The sequence below is a fragment of the Eretmochelys imbricata genome, chromosome 7 (genome assembly GCF_965152235.1).
Source record: "Eretmochelys imbricata isolate rEreImb1 chromosome 7, rEreImb1.hap1, whole genome shotgun sequence".
NCBI lineage: Eukaryota > Metazoa > Chordata > Testudines > Cheloniidae > Eretmochelys > Eretmochelys imbricata.
In genome coordinates this window covers 5,096,829-5,119,916 of record NC_135578.1, presented here as the reverse complement: position 1 = coordinate 5,119,916, position 23,088 = coordinate 5,096,829, and the positions used below count along the sequence as shown (strand labels likewise).

General features: G+C 43.2%; 1 protein-coding gene across 9 annotated transcripts in view; it reads left to right on the top strand.

Annotated features, from left to right (window-relative positions):
* CADPS (calcium dependent secretion activator) overlaps positions 1 to 23,088 on the top strand; it is a 380,054-nt gene that overhangs the window by 56,073 nt on the left and 300,893 nt on the right. For all 9 annotated transcript variants that reach the window (XM_077821175.1, XM_077821172.1, XM_077821173.1 and 6 more), the window contains exon 2: positions 17,846 to 17,959. In XM_077821175.1, the coding sequence (XP_077677301.1) occupies positions 17,846 to 17,959 (114 nt within the window). The remainder of the gene's footprint in view (positions 1 to 17,845; positions 17,960 to 23,088) is intronic.

Here is a 23,088-nt window from a genome sequence, read left to right as displayed (position 1 = left end):
AAAAATAAAAATATTTTAAAAATAAACTGATTTTTTTTCAGTTTGAAATGACTGTTTGTTTCAAAATTTCCTTTTAATTTTACTTTAAACTGCAAAAGTATTTTAGAATACCCACAATAAAAAGCAAACTATGTTTTATCAAACAAAATATTTTATTTGACCTGAAATGGGGGTGTGTGTAGCTTTTTGGTTTTGGTGGGGGTGTCTTTTTATTTTTGGGGGAGGGGGTGCTCATCAAATTTTAAAATTTTCTCTTTTGGTCTGACCCAAAACAAAGTTTTAGTCCACTTTTTGAAATTGCCAACAAACTAAAAAAAATCCATATTTGCCCAGGTCTACTCCTTGTATTTGTTCTATCCTGATATTCTGCTATGCTATTTAGTATTTGCATATGAAAAAAATGCCAAATTAAATATTTTCTGCAGTGCCTGTAAAAGGTCTTTGGCATGCATTGTAAAGTAGCAAGTATATCTGGAATAAGCAATGCTAGGCATAAAAACATGCTTTTCATTGTCTTAAGAGTTCCATTAGCGGATTCAGAATGCTGAGGGTAGCATTTAGCTAGATTGTTTGACACCAGAATTATACTTCCTTATGTGTATTCACCTTTAGTTCATTATATGAATTTATTTTTCTTTATTGGTTTTGAAAGTGTCACTCCTCAGTGAAATGGACAGCTTGGTTTGACAGCAGGGCATGTCATATTTCTTTCTAAATTAACTTAGCACTAAGTAATGTTTTGCCTTCCTCTAAGATCAAAGGTATGTTTTTATTAATCAGGTAAAGCTAGAAAGCCTCTGTTTGCAGATGAGTATGCAGTAGAATAACATACTGGCTCTCTGCCGTATTTGTCCATAACTCATTTTAGTAATGGTTTACTTAGGTTCCAGCTTTTTATTTAAAAAATGTAAAACTGGGGGGAAGTTCACACTTACTGACCACTGAGTAGTGTCTTGGTGTAACACTGACATACCTCAGGTAGGATTGAACCTGGGACCTCTGGAGCTAAAAGCCTCTTGCCCCTTTGCTAAGGCTGGAGCAGACTCATTTGGACTGAATGGTGGGTTCGTCATGGGCAGAAAAGAATGGGTGTCAGAGGAGATGCATCAGGCAGTCACCCCTGTTTGAATCCAGGCCTATATCAAACACCATAAATGTGTGGCGTGAACCGATCCAGCCTCTGCCAAGAGAGAACTAGAGGCTGTTCTCAGGTGCTGATCCCTCCTCTACTTATGTGCTGCTTTGGGAGATCCCAAGTGACGGTTATGGCATGGACAGCCTCACAGAGAGGAAATGGGCAGCTAGAGAAGACTTCCCTGTGTATTGTAACCTCCTTGGGGGCAAGGGCCATGGTTTCCTCTTCTCTTTTTGCAGCACTGAGCACACTAATGGCATTCGAGAAGCAGTAATAGCAATAACGATGTATGTAGCCTGTATAACATGGAAAAACCCCACACAGCCAGGATTCTGATTAGCGAAAAAGAGAGATGTGCAAGCTGTGAAACTACACTTGTTGGCGTAAAGGTAACGAGAGAGCTGTTAAGAGGCTGTGTTTTTCTGTATGCTAATCTATGGTACATTAACTGTGTGGCTCCTGTCTAGCCGCTCAAGGGACAGCATATGGAGGTTTGAGTATTCTGTTGTGGGTTCGTTATTGGATGTGGTCCTTCAGCTCAAGCAGTAGAGAATTATGCTTTTAGATCCAAGCATCTAAGGTTCAGTCCCTGCAAGTGACCTATCCAAGATACCATTGCTATATTTTTCTACAGTTCACATGGAATAATATTTTAAAACCATAGAAGGAAGAAAATGAACCTTGTCTTTGTGATGCCCAAAGAGACTCCAATCCAGTGTTAGGCGCAGCATTGTTGTTCAACAGCACAGTGAGTAATGGAATTGCAAACAGTGACCAATTGCTGCTTGTGAAAAATATTGTTTGGGGTTTGACAGTGAGGGATCTTCCCTGCTAAGAAATACAGCAAACGAAGAGCCTCCATTGCTCACTGATAATATCGGAAATGGTAAAGAATGCTGGGCAAAGATTAAGAAGCTGCTGCTATGCTAGACCGGTGGCCTAGTTTGGCGTCCTTTGTGCTGCTGTGGAGGCAGATGTGGCCAGCCTCACACTTTGCAGGCAGAGTTTTCTACCCCTCTGGTCTTGTGAGTTTTCTACCCCTCTGGTCTTGTGAGTTTTCTACCCCTCTGGTCTTGTGAGTTTTCTACCCCTCTGGTCTTGTGAGTTTTTTGTCATGCTGTCCGAGTGTGAGATTAAGTCAGCTTGCAAGCTGCTAGATCAGTGCAGGCATGCAGCTCGTTAAGGACCCAGCTGGTGCTTGAGGTGCTTGTGCCTAAAACCGAACTGTGGGAGAACATGAATTCCTGCTGCCTGGGGTGGAACAGTACTTAATAGAGTTCCTTGAAGGCCCTATATCACTATAGCACTTAACACGAGCATTGCTGGTGGGCTCGGTCAGCAGTGTGTGAGCTGATCCAGACTATGAAGCAGGCGACTGAATCCCTGCTAATAAAATGACATAGGGCTTGATCCCACATGTGTGCTTGGCTTTACTTCTCTACCAGAAAGCAGCACTTTGTGGAGCTAGCAAACAAACTAGCCCAGCCATAAGAGGCTAGGGACGGTAGTAGACATGTTTGTGGAATAACGCCTGCCAGCTGATCAAGAAATGATGCTGATAGGCTCTAGGCAGAGTCCAGTCCTGTCTTCGGGTGGGGATGACGATGGAGAGTGGGGTGCATCAGCACAGGGAAGGAGCGGGGCTGGCTTTCACTGTCTAATGCTGTGGTCATAGAGCCAGTTCGGCTCCCAGCTCCTTTTGGCTTGCTGCATTGTTGCAGAAAAAATGTTACGTGGATTTGTTCCCTAAATCAGAGCTGCCCAGTGGAAGCATTAGTGACCTGGGACCACATGGCAGAATCACCGAGACTGCAGATGCTGTGCAACAACAGTACACAGCATGTTGCATGCAAGCTCTAAAGGGGGAACCCAATGCTTGAGTTAGACAGGTCTTTGGCAGCTCCTGGGAGTGACGCTTATACCCTACCCTAGCCCTGCCACTGTGGCGTCCATAAGACAATACTTTACAGGGCCTGCCAACAACCCCTGAAAGCCCAGGCTAATTCCTAGCCAGGATTCAGCTGCAGCCCATTGAAGAACTACCAGCTGAGAGCTAATTAAGCATAGTTGGGCCTATGAAGGGTGTTTGCCTCAGTGAGAGATGGGGGCTTGTGCTGAAGAGAATTGAGGATGAGGTAGTTTGGAGAAACCTCAAAGGTATCCTGCATGACCTGTATATATATATATATTTTTAAGTTTAGCTGCATTTTTTCCAAGTAGTAAAGACCTGTGGCAGCCTGGCGTCAATGTGGATTAATTTAGCACCGTCCACTTTAACCCTGCTTGGAGTGTGAGACTGTGTGTTTAAATCAGAGCCTCTGGTGAGCTTTCCTCTCTTGTTGCTCTGTCCCCTGGGTGTTGTGAAAATGAGAAATGCTGACTCTGGGGTTAAACCACTGCTTGCTCTGGAGATGCAGGGCAGTTCTGAGCATGGAACTGCTACTGTGTGAGTTTTAACCAAGCTCCTGTGTTTCTGGAGCAACAAGGATGTGTGATATGTGTCATTAGACTAGATAAAGAGCTGTGAGGTCAGAAAAATAACTCTTCTACTTGTTAGAGACAAAGTGGGAGAGGTAATATCTTCTATTGGACCAACTGTGGTTGGTGAGAGAGACAAGCTTTTGAGCTACGCAGAGCTCTTGCTCAGGTCTGGGAAAGGTACACCAAATGTCACAACTAAATACAAGGTGTAACAGCTTGTAAAGCATAAGTAATTAACACACATTTGAAGAGACCATTAACACTTCTGCAGTCAGAAGACAAAAAAGAGGAGTCAGTGGCTTACAGATTGTAATAAACCATAAATCCAGTGTCTTTATTAAGACCATAATTTTTAGTGCATAGCGAAGTTATGAACTTAAGCTCCCAGGATTGTCCATTTGAAGGTTTCCTTTCAGGACAAGGCCTGAGAGGTCAGTGTGGGAGTGATCACCCTGTGAAAAGTGTTCACCCACAGGTGATAGGGTGCTTTTGTCTTTTATCATTTTTCTATGTGGGTTCATTCAAGAGCATAGTGATGTCTGGTTTCACTCACATAGTTATGTGGGTTTGTACTGCACTGGATGAGGTACACCACATGGTGTGATAGTCATGTGTAGCTTCTGAGTGCTGGTCCCTATGTGTATTCCAGTATGTCCTCTGTACAGCTAACAAAACAAGAACCGCTTTTGTGTTGCAATTGGGGGCAGACAGCATCTTTGAAATGCTGAGCAGCTCCTGGGAGCTGTTGAGTTTAGCAGGAGTCATAGGTTGCAAATGAGCCCAATTCTCCACTTGCACAGGGGAAGTTCTGTTGAAGTCCGTTGAGGATACTGTTGAGCCAGTGTGAGCAAGAGGAGTCCTGCTCGACTCCCAGCGCCCCTAGCATCTTGGATGGCAAAGCCCAAAGGAAGAAAGCGCAGCTCCATTTGTACACACAATGTACATAAAGATCGTATTTATCAGCAGGATGTGGGCCGTTTGCAATGACATTGAAAAGGCAAGCTGACAGCACTGCATGTTTAACTTCGGTAAAATCAGGGCTCTTCTGGCACCAATTTGAAACAGCCATACTCTGCTGCTGGATTACCATATACCAAAGGGTTACTAACCTGCTTCAGCAGCCAGCAGGGGCTGTGAATACACAGAGTTATAACATGAAGTACACGCGAGAGAGATCATGACATCACCCTATAGGAAAAACTTGGGCCCTATGGAAATGCCAGTCTTTAGCTGGAGCTTCAACTTCCAACCATTGGATCTTGTTATACCTTTTTGCCTGCTAGATTGAAGTGTCCACTGTCAAATGTGTTCCCCAGGTAGATGCTTACAGACTGATCAAGTCACACCTTAACCTTCTCTTCATTAGGCTAAATAGCAAGGATGATTTAGGATGATTGGTTGTGACTGTGACAGAGAATGTGAGAACTAGAAAGAGACAAAAGAAGCAAATCTCCTTGTCAGCATACACAGACACAGTGCTGTTGCTGAAATATGCTCTACCACAGACTTTGTGTAGAGAAATGGACATGCCAACTTGGTATCCCTGGAAAGACATGTAGTGTCTGTCAGAAATGGAGACTCTTCAGCACTGTAGTGGGGTGTGCCAGACCCTCTGAGGCTTCCTGCTGGTGACCCAGAAAGGGGCAGTGGAGAGGGTTCTCCAAGCTGCCTAGAGTGGCTGCGTGGGACACAGCCAATCAGGGCCGAGCAGGCTAGTATAAGAAGAGCTGCAGGGTCAGAGTGAGGTCAGTTCCTTGCTGGAGCTGGAGGAGTGTAGGTGCTGGCTGACTGTGGGAGCTTCAGGACCTGGGACAGAGCAGAGCTGGTAGAAGCCAGGGAGAGCAAGAAGGCATTCTGGGGCGGTTGCTGGCACTAAATCAGGACAACGCCCTGAGGTAAGGGTGAAGAAAATGCTAGGCCACGGGGAAGTGGCCCAGGGAATTAGAGCAGTGGTATGGCTTAGATAGAGACATGGCAGATGGCTGTTATCTACAAGGTCCCTGGGCTGGGACCTGGAGTGGTGGGTGGGTCCAGGTCCTCCTGCCCCCATTAGCCACTGGGGGAAGTGGCCTGGCCTTTGAGGCACCCTAGAAGGGCAACTGAACTCTTTAGTGGCCCAGCAGGAGAGCTGGGGCGTGAAACACCCAGAGAGGGCGTGGACATTGCCTCTGAGGGGAAGCCCTGGAGTACAGCTTGATACCAGGGCCGAGACCGTTGCTAGACTACAGGACTAATTAAGTACCTAAGCTCAAGGAGGGCTACAGGGAGAGAAAGTGTAGGCCTGCACACACTCGATCAGGGGGTGCTAGTGAGAGGTGAGTGCATTCCATTGCAAACACAGTGAGCCCTCTTTGGTAATAAGTGTAAAATGTGTCTGAAACGAGGATATTAAGAGGATCAGATCAGGCTGTTAAGCAGTCAGAAAAGACTTGCTGAGACTTACCAAGAACAATTAGAACTGGAAGGCACTGAGAAGTTGCTAGCGAGGAGCAAAGTGTCAGAAAACCATCTTCCTGGGATGTGGTGTAAGGAGAGCAATGTTGTTGCTGGTCTAATTTAAGATACAGCACATGGGTTAATATTATTCACTTATTGTTGGCTTTGTGCTGACAATATATTTGGCATCGTGAACAATGGAAACCTCAGAAGAGCTTAAAATATCGAAGATAAACATACAGGGCCCGATTCTCATTTACACTCTGGCCTCTTTATTCTGCCAGAATGCTATAATGAGGCCTTAGTGTAAAAGGGAATTGGGCCCATAGAAGAGAGAACACACCGGAAATTCCAAAGGAAGAATACCTTTGTCTATTCTATTCTGTTTCAGTTTGTATAGTGTGCCCGTCACTTGGGTATCTGGGCATCTTCCAGTGACACATTGGTGGAGTTTACTTAGTGAACTATCAGCATCAATGGTCTTATTGTGGGCTTTGCAGAAGTCTTTAGGAGAGAGTTGGATAATAATATAATAGTAGGAAGCTCTGGTTTGAACTGGCCTTACTCCCTGGCAGTCAGTGGGGTAGACACCAGAGCTGGGTTTGGCTGAGGAGTTTTGTGGGGGAGGTATAACTCTTACAGAGTACTTTGGAGGGCACGTCCACAAGATGGCTGCTGAGTTAAAGCTTCCACAGTCAGTAAACCTGGAGCATGTATGCAATGGTTTGATGTTAACATACTCTGTGCAAGAAACTGCCCTTTAAAGAGAATAGGTGGCACATATTTGGGGTCTTACACTGAAAGTATAATAAAAAATTGTGAAATTACAGTAGTTTTAGATCAGGACTTTAAGGAAGGGAACTCATCCTGTATCCGTATTAAGAGTAGCCTGTCATCTGTGTTCCTGGTTTATTCTAATTTAATCAATTTAAGAAGATATATGTCCATTGGTGATTTATAAAGAAACACAGGTGCAGTTAGCAAATGACCGTTTGGATCACTGGAAGTTTTCAATGAGAATGTGGCTGCTGCATGATTTGTTCTTGTGAGTTTTAATTCAGTTGCAGTAGGTAAGAGGTTAATGAATGCTCTTATTCCAGTTATGGGCTGAGGAAATCATGCATTGATTTGACCTTTGATCAGCAGTGATTATCCTGATTATCTTACACCCTATACGCAATTAGGTATATGGCTGCATCTAGCCTCTCTGATCTCCTAAATGAGTATGCGTTCTAAATCCTTGCAATTCACTGTCATTACTGCAGTTTGTGAAGATCAAACTAGGCTCTGACTGTCCTTGCAATAGATAATTATCACTTTGTTAGAACAGGTGATCTGCCTTTGATTTTTATCCTTCTGAGTCCTGGGGAATAGAAGTAGAAGCTGGAAATATATGTTAAAGGTTAGTTTTGAGATGTGTAAATAGAGCCCGAGGCTTCATTCTCTGCCAACTTAGCAGACTTTGTGGTTCCTGGAAGCAACAGTGCTGAAGAGTGAAGGCAGCCTGCTGACTGTGCTGTTAACAGTACTTCTTACAGGGCAATGGTCAAAGGCAGGTGGTATTAGGAGACTGCAAGAGCATGCCGCAGCTCATATAAATAGTAACAGTCTGTTATGTACCTAATTGCACATTGGGAATGAAGACCTGCTTCCTGTTGTTACTGCACTTGTCTGGCTGCTGGGAAAATAACCAAGCAGTGCACATGGAGTCTGCGGCAACAGACAGTTCAGCTCTCTGTAATCCCTCATTTTGATCCTTTGCAGCCTGCTGCAAGGCATGCAGGGTGGTGGTGACACAATGCAGGTGCGAGGGGTAGCTCTTTGTGGGTGCAGTTCATGAAAACCACTAGGCGTGGTCCTATGCACCGAGCCATCGTAAATCTCAGTCCCCCTGCCAGCCTGCTGCTTTATGGATGGGCTCATGGGATGAAAAAGCTTGGCGGTAGTGCAGCAGTGCTCTCGGTAATGCAGGACTGAACACCCTGAAGAACAGACCTCACGCCTGCCTGAGGGTCACGCTCTGTGAGGCTGTATCAAAAGCCCAGTTTCTGTCTGCCCAGGATAACTGCACAGGTTCCTGGCCCAAGCAGGACACTCCCCTTCCCCCCAACCCTAGGTCATCTGCAGCTGAGGCCAGATGTGAAGGATGCTCAGCACCCAGCCATTCCCATTGTGGCCCACAGTGTGCTATGCTGACTTGAAAATCTGGCCCTGTGTGTCACTAGGAAATCCAGTACTAAACCGTATCGGCTCCTTTGCTTGAATTTCTCTCACATTGCGATTCTGTTACAAGCACCACAAATAATGATGCTCTCCTGTAACTCAGAGCTGCGTTTTACCTGATAGTTGTTGTTGCATTATTTTCTGTAGGGATTGCAGCATCTCATGGATACGTGACGATCAAGAGCATGTCATAATGTGGCTTTTCAATTGCACCATGCCGCATACTGTAGGTTGTGGCCTTCCAGATTTGAATAGCCGTGTGCTTTTGGTGTCAGTGTGGGGACAGGCCATTAAATACTGCTACTTCCTCTGACCTCTTGTATGCAATAATTTTCATTCTGCTTACACTCACACATGGAGCTCTGAAACTGTTTTTAAAACAAAGAAGGTAAAAGCTGCAGAGCTTGGATCTAGGACTGAACTTCACCGAAACTTGAGGCAGTTTAGAGCTATGCTCTTGGTTTGTGCTGCATCTGTATTATAGATTCTTTTTAATTGATATCAGTAATTTTATGTTATTGTTTTATCACTTGCCCACAGTGATAAATGAACACGACCCATTCTGCAGTAGAGCCAGCTTGTAGTGAACTCAAATATAGTAACTCCATGTACAGTGAGGCATCTTGGAAGAGAAGTCCTGGATTGGTTAAACAGATTGCAAGGTGCAATATGTAATTCTGCTTGCAGGGAAGCTATTTTTTTTTAAAAACTACTTCCCTTTATTATGGTTCTTCTATGGATGGGTGTCCACCATTCATTGATTTGTGATCCACAACTCTTCAACGTATGACCCCAAATCAGTGTTATGGCCCTGTGTGGCAGGTTTTGCATTTGATTTTCTCAGTCAACTAAAAACTGTGTAAAAATCACATGTAGTCAGAGCTTCTAGCTGATTAATCATCCTATGCAGAATTCTCCACATTTCATTACGGTCTGCTTAAGCTGAACATATGAAATTTCATTCTTGATATGCTTAATGCACCCAGAGACACATGTATAGCAAGTGCTCAGGGCTGAGTTGTTTCAACTGGGTCACCCACATCTCGTTTCTGGGGTCCCTAAGCAAGTGTGTAGGACTAAATGTGTGTATCTGGGCTAACTCGCTTTAGAGAAGGTGGTAGGAAGGCCGCTCTTCTCAAACCTATAATCAATTCCATTTTTCCTGGATATGCATGTGTGGTTCCAAGATCCAAACTGGGCATTTTGTACTTAAAATATTTTATAGCGAATATTTATTTTATTACATCTCGTTCGAATCCGAAAATCAATTTATACAAATCTGGCAATCTACAATACCTGTAAAATGAAGCAGTGGCTATTAGTGCTTTCCCTGTCGCTATCCAATAATGCGAATGATCTAATGGCTGTGTGTGTTCATAGTGGTAGTGAATGCTCCAAAAAGGAGTAATGAGGAGTAATGAAAAGTGACAGAAGACTAATGAATATGGTAATAAGAAAATTCAACTTGTCACTACTAAATATGGCCATCTATTTATTTCTCTTCTTACAATTCTGGCACACTTTTATAGAGCTACCTTTGGATCCCATTAAATCTATTGAAGTTCCAACCAGTTCAGTGGGGTTGTACTGGTGCAACAGAGCAAAACTTGACCCAAGTCCTGCCAAGATAGCGTAGAACACGGATGTGACAGTATTGATTTGAATCGGAATTGTTTCAGTGGAGCAGTTATTCTATTTTAATGCCACTTGTAAGCACACTATGGAAGACCACTAAGCGAAAAATGTTTTTTTGTATTGGCCTCTTCTAAGTCCTTACTGGGTCTGCTCAGCAAGATAGAGGTTATTTTTGTGTAGCTGATCATATTGCTGTGAATAAATATATCAAAATAATGTATCTGGACCAGATTTCACAAAGCATTTAAATGTGCTTATTTTGAGCACATGGAAATCAATGGCACTACTCGTGCTTAAAGTTAAGCCTCTGCTTAAGTATTTAGCTGACTATGGACCTCAGTGTTCAAGTTGGGAATCTCTGAAGAGGCACATTATAGGTTGGTTTAGATAGTGCTGCTGTTGAAATAAACCAAGGGCAGCAGATAGGTTTAGCAGATTCTTTTGTCTTCTCAAACTTAATGGGGTTCTGCTGCTCAGGCATGTTAGGCAATCTGATTCGGGAACTACAGTCGACAGGACGGCTCCTCACATGCATACATGCTTTGCTGAATCAGGGCGTACATCCCATACATTATTTGGTTCGACTTATCTGATCCTGGAGAATCTGGCATTAAGTCTGGGATGCTGGTTAGAATGTTTCTTTCCTGTCACCAACTTATGCGTTATTTTTTCTGAATTAGTTAATGCCGATCTGAGCTGGGGGGGGGGGGGGGATTTCCACATACAATCCATAAAATTTTCAGAATGTTTATTTTTTTCTGCCTTCTATACTAGAAGGTAGAAAATCCCACAGCCCTGCCCCATGCATGGTGTTAAAGGGTTATTGACAGCAGGAGGTCAGCAGCTGTCCAAATGGCAGTTAATTAGCTCTTTGCTAATAGAAGTTGCTAGAACCAAGCATGAACAGCAGGGCAGAGATTTCCTTCATTTACAGTAATGATTTTGCCTTCCAGAAGGGCCTCGTGCAACAAAGCACTCTGCCGTCTGTAGGACCCAAATCTAGGGACTGAGCTCAGTCTCTAGAGCTGGGAATAATGTTGAGGAAGAATTCATCAAAAGGTTTGATCTTGAAGTTCTGGTGCTGGATTGGAAACTGTGGGGGATCTGGGTTCAATTCCTGGCTCTGCCATGCATTCCCTGTGTGACAGTGGCCAAGTTGTTTGTGGCTGTCTGGGTTCAGATTTGTCCTGGTCTAACTAGTACAGACTCCTGGGTGGACAGTTTGGTTTGAGCGTGCTTTATTTCAGTGGAGCTTAAACTTGTTCCTAACTTGTTCAATTTAAGCTGCTCCAAAATAAGGTTGACTTAAACTGAAAAGAGGGTTCACGCAGCCTTTTGCACCATCTTAAAGCCAGTTTAAAGTCACACCTTTATTTAAGCTGGTGCAGCTCTGCATGTCGGCAAGCCCTCAATTGCCCCGTGCCTCAATTCTCCATCTATAAAATGGGGATAATAATCCTTCCTCTCTCCCACTCCTTGCCTGTTTAGACTGTGAGCTCTTCATGGTAATACAGGTACTGCCTTTTTCTGTGTGTTTGTAGCAGCAAGGGGACCTGGCATTTGATGGTTTCCTCTAGGTGCTGCTTTAATACAAATTAATAAATATGCCACAACTCAAGCTAACATTAAGCACCAAGGAACTGTGTCTGACAACCAACACAGGGAACTTGTGGTTGGGAGAATTTAAAAGGCGCACACACAAAATCAAATACCCGAAGTGTGGTCAACCCAGTTTTTCCTTTCGCTGTGTGGGTTGTGTTCAAACACATTTTCTTGTTTACTTAGGCTTATGGAAGATGAAATTCCTTCATCGGTCATCTGTTTCCTTGGCACTGCAAAAGCTAAATCGAATATGAAAGCAATTTAATTTTCAGTTAGAAATTGACTTTTTCTTGATGATATTCATAGCTGTGGAAAGAGGAAAAGGATCAATAAACCAGTGCTATTTTGCAGCCTGGGGGGAAAAATGAGAACATTAAGGTGCTATTAAGCAACAGTGCACATGTGATGGGATTGAAAAAAGGGGGCCCTCCCTCCCCCCACAACTGTGTGCTTTAAAAAAAGAAACCCACAACTCTAATAAGGAAAATTCCAATGACGCCTTTATGGTGCCCCCTGGAGTAATTAACAATGCATGAGATGAATGCTGTTAGTCTCCAGAAATGTCAGGCAACATCACTCACTTTGAAGGTAGTTCCACCAATCTCCTGTGTTAAGTGTGGAGCAGAAACTACTTTTGTAGTAATTGAACAAATGAGCCTTTTGGAAATCGCTGTGAGAGGCAATGTGCTACAAATTGAAAATTAATAAAGTTCTCTGACAAAATTATCTAAAAAATACAAACCCAAACCAGTATGTGGCACTTGGCCCCCCCCTAAAATGCAACATGAAAAGTGAAGATGCAGCATGTCCAGTGCTGAGTTAGTGTATTTTCTAATCTCAGAATCTCTCTGCTCCAAGTACATCTTCCTCTGGTGTATCAGGATGTGTATTTGTCTGCTGAATTTCTTTTTCTTTTTTAATGGCTTTTCCTGGGTCCTAACCTCCATCTCTTGGTATAATTTCATTGTCCCTCACTGATGTTAATAACAGCTTCCAGTTTAGTATCATCTACAATTTTTAATCAATGTGCTGTTTGTTAATAATCTGGGGGAGGGGTAAAGAGTGGGATCCTCGAAGGTACATCGGCATCTAGGTTGTGGTTTTAGGCACTGCTGCAGTTCCTCAAAGCTCCCACTCAACTGCCATCAAACTCTGTCAGCGCCTAACCTCACTTGGTACCTAAGGTGTTTGTGTACGGGGCAGAGGGATGGTGGGAGAGGGTTTCCTCTGAGCATGCACACTGCAACCTCAATCTTGACACCCAGGTATCTGTCGCCTGCCGGAGTATGTGCAGTACTGCCTCATGGTAGGCGTTCAGGCACTTATCTCCCACCTGTGCCCTGGAGCCATTACAAACCAGGGAAGAGTGGTGTTTGGCTCCCTCAGTCACATGCAGAGGGCTGATCCAGTAGGCATGTTCAGAGGCTGCCTGCCAGATCGGGTCTCGCAGGTGAGTTCACACTACAGCTAGGAGGTGGGGGGACAGGAAGGCTTAGCCTTATAACCTTTAACCTAGTGGTTAGGGTACTCACTTGGGCTATGGGAGACCCCCCTCACCCTGGTTCAAGTCCCCCCTCCTCCTCCTGAGGAGAAGAACAGGGATCTGACACATCTCAGGTGAGTGCCCTAAGCACTGGGTCTCCCTCAATCTCTCCTATTGAAGCTGTTCCACTTTAATTAAACAATTGACTGATTAACTATTAATTGGGCCAGAGAAGGAGTTAGAATGACTCTGTAACTAGGAGCCTCCCACATCCTGGATGAGTACCCTGTCCACTAGGCTCAAGGTTACAAGGGAGTTTCTTCTGTCCCCCAATTCCATTTTGTTTCAGGCCCCATGCACAACTTAAGCAGCCAAATGGCTTCTCACCCCCTTCACCCCCCGGTCATGAATCAGAGCAGAGATGGCCGCCTCCTTGCAGCCTTGTCTTAGGCGCCTGTCTGTGGGAGAGGGGTGGGTCTTAGCGCACTCCCCTCATGTCGGCATCTCCCATTGGTAAGCTTAGGTGGGTCCCCGCCTAGTGTGCTGGCTTTGTGGATCCCATTCTTTGGCAGCTCTCGTGCTCTCCCCATTCATGGTGTAGGGGGTTTCAGAGTAACAGCCGTGTTAGTCTGTATTCGCAAAAAGAAAAGGAGTACTTGTGGCACCTTAGAGACTAGTGTAACTTGGCTTTGTGGAGTGCAAGGGTGTTCCTCTGACTTTTCTAGGCACCTAGAAGATAGGCCTTGCAATCCTGCGCATACTAGCACCTAAGTCCCATCGTGGATCCCACCAATGTGCTTGATAGAAGCAGATCTAACAGCATTTCCCCTGGCGCTTTGCTGGTCTTTTGCTCGTACGCTATCTTTGTGGATGATCCTTTGGCCAGTTTTCAATCTGTTTTTTAGTACTTCCATCCACGTCAAACCAAACAAATTTGTCAACCTTTGGAAATACTGTCTCAGGCCTGATGATGTAATGGGCTGCTGACGGAACTTGTTGCCAGCTTGAGCACTAGGTTTTTTTTTTTTAAACGGAATAACTAATAAACTTACCCAAGTTTGATTGAGTTTCCTTGAGAGCTGTGAACTCTGAATTGTCACTAGTCACCTAACCTGTATTTACCCATTTCAGCAGAACTCTCCACTGAACTAATTTTCACTCAATTACCAGTGTGGTAGGTTCTAAGATGCTGCATAACTGTACAGGGCTCCTGCTGATGTGCTCAAGTTTCAGGAGCTAGAACCCTGAATAGATAGAGCTATGTTTGCTGATTTCAGGTCAAGTGCTCCAACCCCAAGGAATGAAAGGGTTCATTTGAGCCTAATGTTTCGTTCTTGTTTGTTAAAGACAAAAGCTAGGAAATGGCTACATTTATACTAGACACCATGTATGTTGCTGTGTTTGGAGCAGGGTGGGCCAGCTGCTTATAGCTTTCTCCCCTTCCCATCGCTCAAAGGTAAATGCAGATTTGTTTCTAATTTTCCAAAATAAGCAATGACATTCCTTGCTTTAGTTTTTTTGTAAAGCAATTTTCCCATAGCACTAGAATAAACCAAACGAGATAGTCACACTGCATTTTCTTCACCCATTCACCTTGTTCACCATGACATTCCAAAACTAATTACCACCATTCATAATATTCCTTAGCTAACCACATTCACACCTTGTGAGTTGTTATCTAGCCTCTGTTATATTTATGTCCACATTTTCTAAGTGTTCCCTCACCTACATTTTATCAGTAGCTGTATCTAATGGGCCTTCATTACTTCTTAATAGTCTGTATCTCTCTGCTTTATTGTTATTTTGAAGTGAGATTTTTAAAATCCAGTTTGGTAACTTGGCCATTTTAGAACCATCATTACTGTGATTCCCTCTTACATGTTGAATAGGTCTGTTCTCTACATTGTAGTTCCTTCTCCCACTGGTATATTTGTACAAACTCTTCTGATTTTTCTCAGTGCCTTTTGTTGACAGTAACTCATTTTGCTTTTCATAATGTCCTTATCTTTTCTCTTGAAGACTTAATAAGCCACATATATTTTGTTTAGTTCGCTCTCCCTTATTTAGATTCTTTCTAATCCTCAAATTCTGGAGAAGTCACCCAGCGATCTCAACCTGCCAACCTTCTGCTTCATAATGTTTCTGTTGCTCTTGTAATCATCATTGGACTCATCAGTGTACACATGACATCTTAAGGAATCATCTCTCTGGATTTTAGTTATTCCCTCACTAGCTTATATTATTCATTAAGAACATAAGAACAGCCACACTAGGTCAGACCAATGGGCCTTCTAGCCCAGTATCCTATCTTCCGACAGTGGCCAGTGCCAGATGCTTCAGAGAAATGAACAGAACAGAGCAACTATTGAGTGATCCATCCTCTGTCATCCAATCCCAACTTCTGACAGAGGTTTAGGGACACCCAGAGCATGGAGTTGCATCCCTGACCGTCTTGGCTAATAGCCATTGATGGACCTATGCTCCGTGAATTTATCTAGTTCTTTTTTAATCCAGATATGTTCATTGAATCCAGTTATACTTCAGTATTTATATTTAGCATTATTTCCAGTTAATCTTTTATTTCTCTTGCCCCTCGCATTTGAATAAACTCAATTTTGAAATGCTCTTTATTATTGCCCTATCCAGCTTTTGATGATGATCAGAAAATAAAGGCAAGGGTTGGTTGCTTATACACCTCTACCCCGATATAATGCAGTCCTCAGGAGCCAAAAAATCTTACCATGTTTGGGTGAAACCACGTTATACCGAACTTGCTTTCGCCTCGAGCATTTCCATTATTAATAGTCACTTCCCGCCCCCGACTGACCCCTCAGAACCCCCGACCCATCCAAACCCCTCCCCCCATTCCCTGTCCACTGACTGCCCCGACCCCTATCCACACCCCCACCTCCTGACAGGCCCCCTGGGGCTCCCACGCCCTATCCAATGCCCCTGTCCCCTGACTGCCCTGCCCCCAGAACCAACCCCCCCGTCCCCTGACTGCTCCGAGACCCTCTGCCCCTTATCCAACCCCTCGGCCCTGGCCCGGCACCCTTAACACGTCACTCAGAGAAGCGTGTTGGAGCCAGATGCGCTGATCCGCCGGAGCGCGCAGCCCCGCCCGCCCCACAGAGAGCGCCGCTTTACTGCATTCTATCTGAATTCGTGTTATATCGGGTCGCGTTGTATCGGGGTCGAGGTGTACATGGTATTAATTACACAATAGGTGGCCGGTCCTGGGGCCGGTCTACAAACAGATTTTTGTACCCATTTAACTCCGTTTAGACATGAATACAGTTAAATCAGTGCAACCTCATTAGTGTGGATTCAGTTATACTGGTAGAAAGGTGTTTATAGCTTGTTTCAGTGTACCAGTTGGGATTTGGTTAGCGTTTGGGGTTGTATCAATTTTAAACTCTGTTTCTAAACTGATGTAGTTAGAGCTGTACAAAAACTGTGTGCTGGTTGCCTTAAGGCCACAATAAGCCTGCTGTAAGCTTCCTATTGATGTCTCTGGGCCAGAATCAGTGGAACTATGCCATGAACTGTGGCTTTAAAGTTATGCCAGCTGTAGATGGATCAGAAAATGGTCTGACAGTTAAAATGGCTTGATCTGTGCTGATTTGGGGTTCAAAAGGTGTGCAAAATGAATGTAATTTAAATGCTTTTTCTTTCAACAGGTATCAGTAGAGTGAAAATTGTTGTCTAAACAAAGTTTATGGTCAAGCCTATTCTAACTTGGGTTTAAAGGTGCAAAACTGCTTCTACAATAGGTGCTAAGTGGTGTTGCAAATTCAGTCCTAAGTGGGCCAAATTGTATAACTGTATTTCTACCAAAAAAAAAAATCCTACTTTCTTTCCTAGTCAAGGTCCTAAGATCACCTTCGAACTCCAAGTGTAAATTATTTTGTGGTTTGTGTCACCACTGAACCTGGCCAATATCCTGCGGTGGGGCTTAGTTTGACATTTCACTTACCTGCTAAACCTTCCACAATGCTTTTGGGCAATAAAGAAAAACAGCTGCAGTCCTTGATACCTGCACATGTACCCTGATTCCTGCACCTTCATGTGTATCTTCATCATAAGCAAAGGATGGAGTGTCTGTCGTTCTGTGGCAATGCTGAAGCCAAAGTTGAAAGGACAAACCACTAAGACCCAGACCCCAAAAGGTATTGAGATGTCCAGCTCCCATTGACTTCAATGGAAGCTAAGAGCATAAATACCCTTTTTGAGGATCAGGGCTTAATAGGTAGGATTCTCGAAGTCCAGCTTAGTTTTGCCCTGTTATGGTGTCCTCCTGCAGTTGCGTAGCATACTTTTACCAGCTGCTCTTGTAAAGAGTTTTCCCTAAAACAAATTCAGTACTTAACTATTTAGTGCATAGATTTTAATCAACATTTTATCTTAAACAACAAGAGGAAAGAAAACTAGAAAAAAGTGAGTTGAAAAAATCAAGATTGTTCCAGGTGATTCATATTACAGGTGGTTAAGTAGTTCTGTTCAGAAAATTCCCAATTTGGAAGAGGTAGCAATTTGTGTGCATTTTGTGTTGGAAAGAAAATGTGGATGTAGCGGGTTGTTGCCCAGAATTATTTCAGATGTTCTTAAGAGTGGCTAACAGCATGAATATACTTGCCAGGATGAAGGGGTTTGTAGCTTATTCAACCTCTATTATTGCAATAGGCAAAAGACCATGTGGTAGAGGTTTGCCTCATGGTTGCACTGGTATGGAGCAAGGGTGACCAGCTGTTACAAGATAGAATATTATATAATATTCTTTATTTGGTTATTTTAATTCCATCATTTCCATTTTGCTAACTAATCTCTTTTCACTTGAAATGTCTTTGCAGATAAGCAAGCAGCAGCTCCAGATAGTCAAGGATCGATTCCAAGCATTTCTCAATGGAGAGACGCAGATTGTGGCTGATGAAGCTTTTATTAATGCAGTCCAAAGTTATTTTGAGGTAAGGCGTGATGGTGAGGCAATTGTTGGGCATGAAATATACAAATGAGCACAGCTCACAACGATGTCTTATGAACAAGTGTTGCATGGCCTTTTCTGCATTAATAGTCCCATCCAAATTTCTTCGGATATGCTTGGACAGCCAACAAATAAACTCAGTGCTGTTTAAACCAAATCTCCCAAAATATTTTAAAGAAAATTAAATTATAGTTCAACAGTTAAATCATCTGTGCTAAGTTTAGTGCCATGCTAAATGTGTACTCCTGCATAATGTATCTAAATACTTCATGTTCTTACTCTTGGGTTAAATTCTGTCCTAATGGATACCTCCACATTGCTGTTGAGGTCAGTTGGGCCAAATTCTCCCCTCCATTCAGCCCAGTGGTATGTGTAGAGAAATATTAGGGATGAATGTAGCCCACTGGGGTGACGTGGAATGTAGAAAAGAGAGAATATGGATCTTTGAGGGTACTGTCATAATGTATGTGGTGACCCAACAAGAATAGCAAAGGCCTTGAAAAGCTTTACATATTGCAACAGAGGGAGTCATTGTGCCTCATTCAGAGGTGACACAGATTACTTGCTAATGACAACCACAAAGACTTCAATGCCCCAAATGCTTCAGTAAAATTAGTCAAAAGATAAAATTTATAAATATTTTATTGACAGCCACTAATAGTACTTAATAATACACTTACAATCCTGTTTACAATTCAGAAAATGTTTTGCTGGGGGCATTTTAAGGCCGTAAAATCACATCTATCCTTTCACTCCCTGCTAATATTTGTTCTAACTAGCTATTTATACATTAAAGGGACATTGACCACGTTGGCTACTTCAGATTTCACTTACCTATTTTTTCCTGTTAACAAATTTACATTTCCTACTTTGTCGGCATATTCCCCAGTCTACCAGCATATATGCACATTGCATATATGAACTGTTTGAACAGCAATTCTTCCTTTGTGGTTTTTTTTTTTTTTTCAACCAATCCAGTAATCCAGCTCTCATGAGTAATTTTGTAATAACTACAGCTGGTTGGTAACTTTTTTGACCGAAAATGCACTTTCTGCAAAATCAAAATTTTCCATTTGGAAAACTGACTTGGCTGAAATATTTCGTTTTGGGTAGGTTCAACCCAAATTGGAATAGTTAATTTAGTAACTGACCCAAAATGTTCAGCTGTTTTGAAATGAAAAACGTCAATGATTATTTATTAGCTGTATTACCATGACACTTAGGAGCCCTATTCATGGAGCAGGACCCCATTGTGCTAGGCACTGTACAAACACAGAAAAAGAGTATACCTGCTCCAAAGAGCTTACAATCAAAGTATAAGACAAGAGGAGACAGATGGATATAGACTCGGGTTGCCAACTTTTTAATTGTATAAAACTGAACACCCTAGCTCCTCCCCTTCCCCGAGGTCCTCTCCCCCAGTCATTACATTTCCCCCTCCCTCGATGGCTCGCTATCCCCCACCCTCACTCACTTGGGCTGGGGAAGAGGGTTAGGGTGCGGGAGGGGGGTGAGGACTCTAGCTGAGGGTGCGGGCCCTGGGATGGGGCCAGAAATGAGGGGTGCAGGATGGGGCTGTGGGCTGGGGCAGGGGATTGGGGTGTAGGAGGGAGTACAGGCTCTGGGGTGTGGCTGGGGATGAGGGTTTGGGGTGCAGGAGGGGGCTTCAGGTTTGAGGGGGCTTGGGGTTGGGGCCTGGGCTTATCTCCAGAAGCTCCCAATCAGCGGCGTAGCAGGTAGGCTAAGGCAGGCTTCCTGCCTGTCCCGACTCTGCGCTGGACAGCAGATGTAGCCAGCAGCAGGTCCAGCTCCTAGACGGAGGCGCAGCAGGCAGCTCCACACGCTGCTCTTGTCCGCAGGCGCCATCCCCGCAGCTCCGAATGTCCGTGGTTCCCAGCCAATGGGAGTTCAGAGTTGGTGCTTGTGGCAGGGGCAACGAGCAGAGCCCTGTGGGCATCTCCCATCTAGGAGCTGGACCTGCTGGCCACTTCCGAGGCGCAGCGTGGTGCCAGGATAGGTAGGGACTAGCCTGCCTTAGCCCCACAGCATCGCCGACCGGGCTTTTAACAGCCCGGTCAGCATCTGTGAGGGTCCCTTTTCGAGCGGGTGTTCCGGCTGAAAACCAGACACCAGACAGACAGACAGCACCAGGAAAGAAGTGAGGCCATATTGATAAGCATAATAGGCAGTGGTCTCAGCATACCATCAGTCTAAGAAAACAGGGAACTGCATTTCCCTATCAGCACGTTGCCTTCTAGGAGTTGTCATTCCAGCCCCCATTGTCAGAGCCGCCCTTAAGATTTATGGTGCCGTACGTAGTCTTATTAAACTGGTGCTCCTATGCCTGACTTGCTCTTAGCAACACAAACGTAATCTTACAGTGCTGGAAAACTTGTCACATGCACTTTATTAAAACCAATTTAAACAAATTAAGCACACTATAATGCTAATGGACTATACTTCTACTAAAGAAGTAGCGCTATGGAAACCATTCTGATTTGATAGAATGATACAAATATATATATTTTTTAAATTTTGTCAACATTATATTGGAAATTTCTATGAAGAGGTATTGAAACAAGGATTTGTTTTTAATTAAAAGCAATCTTTCTGCCTTTATAGGCTGCAAAATCAGTAATAATCTCATCATATGACAAAGACAAAGTGATGTCTTTTTCGATTGCAAGAATAGCAAGACCAGTCAAGTGTTCCTGACTCATTGTAGAGTGGAGATAGTTTTTAATGAGCTTTAGTTTTGAGAAACTCCATTCTCCTGATGCTACTGTTACAGGAATTGTCAGTAGAATACACGTGGCAATGTACACATAACAAGTTTGCTGGTATGAATAAACTGTACAGTCTCCATCACAGACTTTGCATGTGGCACCATTGGTGATGACGTACTCAATTTTGTACAGTTCAAGTCCATTTAAATCAAAACTATCAACGTGCTTCAAGAGGCTCTCTAGGTTCTTGCACTTCTCATTAGCTGCTCTTGTTTTCCTATTTTGTTGAATTTAGTTATGTCATACAAAACCCCAGACTGTTCATGGTGTGCTCATAAGGTATTAAACCTTTCATCAACCGCAGATATTGCTTTATCCATCACAACATTAGAAAATTCAACCTCAAATTTCTTTTCTGGATCTTCTATGAGCTCATCTGCTCCTTCATATTCCACTTGCCATTTTTTCCTCTAAACTCTCGTCATGGTGGACATGGAAATTTTGGTTCTACACCAAGTGCCTCTGCAAACTCTCTGGCTGTAACCTGTGCTGCTTTCAATCCAGTTTCTCTGTATTTCAATAAAAAAGTCTTGTGTTGTTTAGTAACGTAAGTGTTGAATCAAGCTGCATCGCTGGACTCTGCATTATTTTGCTTATTCTTGTTAAAATCTCAAGTGTGTCATACCAGATTATTGCAGATGTTAGAAACTTGAAGTTGGATATTTCTGAGGCCAATGATTGTGCTTCACTTTTGGCTTTTGGATCTCTGGCTTCTTCCGAAATAACAATCAGTGCTTCATAAACTTACTCAGAATGATCTCAAAGTTTTTACACTTTGCTTTCCCAGTGTGTCTCAGATAGAGGCTTTGACATGTGCTTTGAATATTTGAATTCGGAGTTGGTGCTTGGGGCGGGAGCAGCGAGCGGAGCCCTGTGGCCCCCATCCCCCCTACCTAGGAGCCGGTCCTACAGGCTGCTTCTGGGGTACAGCGCGGTTCGTTGAGTGGAAGCTGAAAAGAGCACGTAAATACATTGCAGCAAACAAAAAAAAAGAAATAGCTTCTACAGAAGACTTGGCCATATCACACAAAATCATATTAAGGCTGTGGCATGCACATGGAACAAAAAAGGCTCGTGGATTTTCTGCCAGCAATCCAGCTTGCACACCAGAAATGCATCCTCTCATATTGGCACCATTATTGTAGCCTTGTCCTCTAACGTTCATTATGGACAATCCAATTAGTTTTAGTTCATTAAGGAGAGCTTGAAGTCCAAAACCTGTAGTGTCCTCTACTTCTAAAAATGTGATAAATGATTCCTTAATGGTAATCTCTGCTGAATCACTAATGTCGACAAATCTCACTACTAATGACATCTGTTCTTGATGACTTATGACCGGAGTGCAATCTAGAATTATGGCAAAATATTTTGCCAAAGAAACAATTTTGTCTCACTTTACCACTCATTAGCATGATCAGTTCATTTTGAATTGTTGGTCCCAAATAGCGGTCATGTATTTTCATTTACTCTTCAGAGATGTTCATTCATCACGGTCAGATTTTCCCAGCAGTTGTAGAAGACCCCAAAAATTGCCATTTTGGGGCTGGTATAATTTCTCAACGCTTCCTCTAAAAGCAAGATCGTTTGTTGATAGATATTCAACAATAGATAATAGACGTTCAAGAACATGACGCCAATGCTGCTTCTCTGGCTCCAGCAATCTTTGATTTGAACATCAAAAGTTGTCTGATTTTTTTTTTTTAACCTTCCACTCAGCTCACATCATTTATGCATACTTTCAATGTGGTAGTATGCCTCTTCATGTTGTAGTAACATGTGACTAAGATTTTGCCAATCTTTAATACCCATGGTTGCTATGTTAAAATTGTAACTGTTGAAAATCTTTCATGGGAAACAAAATACAGCATCCTTGCATTTAGAGTACACAAGCCGCTGTCTGTTGACAGTTTCACCGTTAGAAAGTCTTTTGTAGTAATTGTTTTCTGTGAATTTCCTACCTCTGATGTCTTTAGGATATTCAAGACCTTCTATTCTCACAGGGCCTTTCTCAAGTATAATGGTGCATAATTTGTTTAAAGATTGCGGCCATGCACCAGTGTCCTCTATCCAATGCTAGTACAGTTTCAACTGTTTTGTGTCTGCATCTGTTTAAAATGATTGTTCCGTGTTTTCTTGAGTTTCTTGAGCTTTGTCTGCATAAAAATTTTCTTCAGCAGTTACTTGATGATCTCTATCAACTTCGTTGTTTTCATGATGTACAAACTTGTGTAGAACCCTTCTATGCTTGTATAGCTAATTCTATTTCATCTTTCCGTTTTCTTTTTTGTGACCCAGAAAGTTGTTTTCAATATGACACAACTATGAC